Below are 6050 nucleotides of genomic sequence, written 5' to 3'. Positions count from 1 at the left end.
TAAAAATGAATTTATAGTAAAATTTATGAAGTTGAAAGCAAGTGCAAATAATTAATTAGATCCGAGTTATTATGTGAAGCATTCTTAAAGTCACTTACTACTGTTGTTTGTAGACTTTAGAAGGTAAATTTATGTCAAGTAGGGATTTTATTTTTAAGGAAGTGTGTCGGGATCATATTTTAACAGAGGTGGAGCCTATTTTGATAAAATCGGTTTCAGACAATAAATAGGTAGAAACAGGGAGACCTGTTGAACATGGATGCGGTTCTAAACAACTTATACAATTTGAATAGCCTAAAGGTCCACTTTAATTAAGGATTAACTATGGTTCACAATCACATTAGCAAGAAACAAAGTCCAATTATCATTTTGGCTAGAGTTATATCCCACAACGAAAAATAAGTCTAAAAATATTGTTCGTATCACGTTCGCAAAATTCTCACTTTTAGGATTTTTGGCCAAAGAATTGACAAGTAGCCTTTCCCCAATTAGTTTATGGAGAAACACATTCTCAAACTCAAACAAGACCAAAAATACGTTTGGACTTTGGTACCACAAAAAAAAAAAAAAAAACCGCAATATTTTTAATCCATTGAAGTGGCATGTTCTTATTAGTATATAATAAAACTAATATTCGTAATGAGCTTGTGTTGAAATGATGTTACACCAACCACAAATTTCAACTTCAGCAAATTATGAAAACAAAAGTTATGAAATTGTTGTGCAGATAAGCTTACTTGGCCTTCACTGTTTCTGTCCATTTGTCAATAGAATATGAGGGAAACTATACTAATGCCATTAGTTGAATTCCTAAACGTTGAGTAAGCCGTAGTTACTGCAACCATGCCACTCATGACTCATGGGCGCCATTCCAAGACTTCTTACTTTTACATAAGTGAAGTGATTTATCAATTTGATTATTCTTAAATTTCCAGTGTAGGTCGGAGCTTTCTAATTTCACTGTTTTTTATCGTATAAATATATAATATAGTGTATATATAGAACGGTATTTGAAAGAGTTACGTATTTTTTATAGCATAAATTTATAAAATATCTAACAGTTAAAAAAGATAAAGAGTAATACTAGAGATTCAAAAATTTTTACAAACTGCTAATATAATGAGTGGTTATTGGTAAATGAAAAAATGATGTTAATGATAGGTCTAGATGAAAACCAATAAGAAGTTGGATACATCAACAGTTTGTGAAAGTGTTGCAAAATAATTTGTGGTCGTAGTACTACTTAAAGATAAGAGTAATGCTATAGGCACAAACTATTTTACAACATTTTTACAAAATGTTGATGTGGTCAACCTATTATTAGTTTTTATCTAAGCCCACCATTAATATTATATTTCATTTACCAATAATCACTCACAACATCGACACTTTGAAAAAAAAATTTGTAAAATAATTTGTATATCTAATATTATTCTAAAGATAAGAGTAATGCTACAGGTACAAACAATTTTACAACATTTTTACAAAATGTTGATGTAGCTAACCCCTTATTAGTTTTCATCTAAACCCACCATTAATATCATTTTTTTATTTACCAATAATCTCTTACCACATCAGTACTTTGTAAAAATTTTGTAAAATAATTTGTATCTCTGACATTATTCTTGTTAGGATCATATTTTATTATAATTGACTAATCTTTTGACAAAATGCATTTTACTTGTAATTGGATAGATCTAAGATAGGTTTAGTTCTTCAAGAAACATGTTTGTTCAAATCAAGTATTAAAAACATGAAGATTGGTCTAAGAAACAAGTGAAGAGAAACTGTTCATTAAGCCTCGACAGATAGCTCGACAGATGCCTGCTATCGAGACTCAATGTGAAGCTCAATAGAGAGCTCGACAGTAGCTCGATCTATTGAGACTTACGATTTTCAGTTTTCTAGATCAGAAATTCGTTCCAGCTTATGTAATTGGTTAGGGTTTATTTTCTCACAAACCTAGACATATATAAGGCTTATTTTTGAAAGCCGTCACATATGGATATAGAGACCAAGAGACTTATTTTTTCTGTGAGAAGCTACTGCGTTTGTACGCCATAGGGTTTTATAACCAAGTACTTCTAGATCTTCATTGTTGATCAGGTGAAACACTTTGCAGCCAACAACATCTCTTCAAGTTGCTGGAGTTAGTCACGTGTTGAGATCCACGCAAAATGTTAGTCACAAATTAGAGGTTTGTGCATCAAGAGAAAAAAAGTTATTACAAGATCAAGTTCAATTAGGTATTGGAGTAAAGGTTTAACTATAGGTTGGTATTTTGGAATAGGCTAAGGTAGTTGGTAAGATTTTTTATACTTATAACCGTTTGATTGCTGATTAGTGGATTATTGGGAGTGGTGACCTTAAAATCACCCGGTGGGATTTTTGCCTTGCGAGGTTTTCCTCATTTGTCAACAAATCATCGTGTAAAATTTATTTTTCACTGCATTTAGTATTTTTGGTGATTTTTTGGTGCCTTCATGATTTGCATGCAATTGAACCTAATTAATTAATATGGGTAATTGAATTTATTAACCGGAATCAAGCTATCATAACCCAACAATTCTAAAGACAAGAGTAATGTTATAGGTACAAACTATTTTATAACATTTTTACAAAATGTTGATGTAGCCAACCACTTATTAGTTTTCATCTAGACCCACATGTAACCTAATTCCAAAGCGTATATCCTCTCTCTCTCATTGGTTACAACAACAAGCGTCTTTGCTCAAAATTCCACAAAGTTATTTCGTTCAAAATAAGAAATTGCAAATTTCCTTTTTTATCTCTAAAAACTATCTATTCTTAAACTAATAAAGTATATTACTAATACTGTTTTTGTTTATAAAAATACCATAACTTTATTAAGAAGAAGATAAATATAATACATCATGAGCTAAAGTTGACTCAACCATATTAGGGTTTTCCTTTATCCAAGTTTGATAACTATCTAAATATTTGGCATACTATGCCAAAAGGTGAGCTGGACAATTGCCATCTCACTTAACATGGAAATTTTCACATATCTAAAATTTTGCAATTTTGCTCTAATCTCGCTGATAATGTTGTCAATAGCAATTGGAGCTTCACTAGTTCCAATTAACACATCAAAAACTATCTTGGGGTCATTCTCAAGCACCACATCTCATACCCCTATGTCCCAAGCAAAAAGAACCCCTTCCTCCAATGCTTTTGCTTCAATCTCCATAGGACCCAGTGGGGTTGGTAAGTTTTTGCTTAGGGCTGCCTCTACTTGCCCTTTGTAATCTCGAATAATAACCCCAACTCCTGCAAACTGTGTATTAAAAAAAGTAGCCCATCATTATTAGTCTTATACCAAGATTGGGTTGGGGGTATCCACTGTCTATATATATATATATCACTCGTTTCATGGCAAGCCATCTTGAAGTTAGCCATTTGAAACTCCTCCAATAAGTACTTGGCCTTCCGCAAAATTTCAGCCGCTGACTGTCATGTTTTACCTTGTCTCATTGCATTCCTATTAAACCATATACACCATGCCACCATGATGACTAACCCCAACAAAAAAAAAAAAAAAAAAAAAAAAAAAAAGTATATTACTAATACTTAATTCCTACTTTCGTTCTGAAACTTTGTAACATAAATATAATACCACCAAGTAATTTTAGTTCATTCTTCAACTTGTGTAAAAGGCCTTTGTCCGCAATTACTTAAATTAAAATTTGGTATTATCGTTTGAATAGATGTTGTATTCTTTTGTTAATTAAGTAATTAAAATAAATTAGATTTTAGATGATCAATCATACACTTAAAAAACCAATAGATAGTGTCTACTCTTAGATTAAAAATTAAATAAACATAAATCATCCTAGTGTCGCCAATACACACACGTCCCTCTCTTAATATACAGAAAAAGTTGGGGTAGGCAAGTGGGTCCCAAAAATCTGGTGTCCACATAGAGTACCCCACTAGACCCAATGATGAGATACTATAACTCTCACAAATTTTGGTTAGCAATAAATTGTCTTAGTTAAATTTCGACCAAAATTCTTTAACGTACCCAGTCGGCTCGTGCGAGTCTTCGGCATCAACCGTAGGAGGGTGTCCTAGGAAATACACTTTTGGTGCTTTTTGTTCTGCTGAGAATAATATTCGTAAAATCTTAATTTCCAACATCAAAAAAAAAAAAAAAAAAAAAAAAAATCTCAATTTCCTTGGATGAGAATCACGGGTCCCGATTGAGATATGTGATAAGATGTCAATATATTAAGAAAAGTTAGAATCTTTACGAGAATATATAATGCAAATTAAACGTGACTTTTTGTTCTTCTATGTAAGATAGAAAACGATTCGATCAACTCATTGAGATAGTAGTACCAGGAAGCATAAGCAACAGAGCAAACTACATACACTAAAACGGGTAGAGTACACAACATGAACATAGCTCACTGCTACTAGTAACTGTTCCACGTATAGAACAGTGACTGACATGAAAGATAACATAAGTTGTAGCTCTTATTTTCTAAACATTTAGCTATGCATTCAGTTGGCAGTTGGTGGTTTGTGTGGTGGCTTCTCTCCTTTACCCTTTGGTGGCTTGTGTTCTGGGAATGGTTTTCTCTCTCCATCTTCAAGTGGGGTTGGTGGCTTGTGTTTTGGTGGCGGCTTCTCTCCTTTACCCTTTGGTGGCTTGTGTTCTGGGAATGGTTTTCTCTCTCCGTCTTCAACTGGGGTTGGTGGCTTATGTTTTGGTGGTGGCTTTGCTCCCTTGGGAGGAGGTTTGCCATCAATGGAAGAAGACTCCAATAGAAGGTGTCCAGGGTGATGATCATGTGGTGGTGGCTTCTCTCCCCTACCCTTTGGAGGTTCATTACCTCGGCTTGGTGGTTTGTGTTCTGGGAATGGCTTCTCTTCCCTGTCGAGTGGAGTTGGTGGCTTGTGTTTTGGGGGTGGCTTTTCTCCCTTAGGAGGTTTGCGCTCATATTTGGGAGACTCATGGTGATCAGCCATTGAGGCAGTGCTTAGAAGCACCACTCCAAGGAGCAACACTAGAAAGTATTTGCTGGTAGTCATCTTTGGTCTCTGGATGGTTCAAAACAGCAATACTTCTTGGCCTTTTATAAGGGATATTAGAGCCTATTTCGTCAGATCATACGTCATTAAGCATGTAAAACATACCCTACCATAGACACGTACAGTTCAAAATGGATATCTTTTCTTCTTGAATGTGCAATTATTCATGTCAGGGGAGGGGGTCCAGTTGGGTCCTACTGAGTTCAAAAGTTTGACAATGTGCAATGCATGTTACTTTGTTCCTGGTGAAGGCTAGTAACATAAACGAATTTATCTCTTTGCTTTCCATGCTGATGCAGCGATCTCTTTGCATGCAATCCTTGAATCTTTTAAGTTTAAGCTCAGTTACGTACCCAATTTTCCTACTTAGATTTTTTATACCCTATCCTATACATGGATATCATTCCCACCGAAAGGAAAAATATCTATATATTGGTCCGTAATACGTACGTGGTCCACATAAACACCTTAGCGCAAAGTAGTAAAAAAAAACAGTCGAATCCATGTATATAAAAATTTTGGAAAAAGGGTTGGTGTTGTCAAGTGTCTCATATCGCAACTAGTATTTTGTGTAATATTCCGGAAATATTAGGATATGTGCAATTAGGATAATAGAAAAGTGAGAAGATAAAAAATTAAGAAATAATGAAAAGGTAGGAAAACAGAAAAAATTTTAGTTTTCCTCATATGTATTTGGTTGGGAGGGAGGAAAAGTGTAGGGATAGAAAATTTTTTTGTTTGGTTAAAAATAAAATTTGTATAAATTTACCATCATGTCCTTATTAAATAAAACAAAAAGTAACACATTATACTTTTTAAAAAATTGTGTATAGATCAACACTTTATTAAAGTTAAAAATAAAAATAAAAATAGCATAAGAAATTAGCCCAAAACTGTTTTCTAAAAAAAAAAAGAATAAAAACAAAAACCAACCAAAATTAATGAGAAAATAAATATATGATCACCAAAAAGAAGAAGAAGAAAGCAAACAC

At 33.5% G+C, this 6050-nt stretch overlaps 1 protein-coding gene across 1 annotated transcript; it reads right to left on the bottom strand.

Moving 5' to 3' along the window:
• Window positions 1-4371: 4371 nt before the first annotated feature.
• Window positions 4372-5096, bottom strand: LOC126688673 (early nodulin-75-like). The gene has a single exon (XM_050383448.1). The coding sequence runs from the start codon at window positions 5056-5058 to the stop codon at window positions 4528-4530; it is 531 nt and encodes a 176-aa protein (XP_050239405.1). The 5' UTR covers window positions 5059-5096; the 3' UTR covers window positions 4372-4527.
• Between the last annotated feature and the right edge of the window lie 954 nt (window positions 5097-6050).

Source organism: Quercus robur, chromosome 6, assembly GCF_932294415.1.
Source record: "Quercus robur chromosome 6, dhQueRobu3.1, whole genome shotgun sequence".
NCBI classification, from domain to species: Eukaryota; Viridiplantae; Streptophyta; class Magnoliopsida; order Fagales; family Fagaceae; genus Quercus; species Quercus robur.
This window is presented reverse-complemented; position numbering and strand designations above follow the sequence as displayed.

What these genes read in the sequence shown, in the direction of transcription:
- LOC126688673 (XM_050383448.1), bottom strand. Translation starts at nt 5,058, where the DNA reads ATGACTACCAGCAAATACTTTCTAGTGTTGCTCCTTGGAGTGGTGCTT.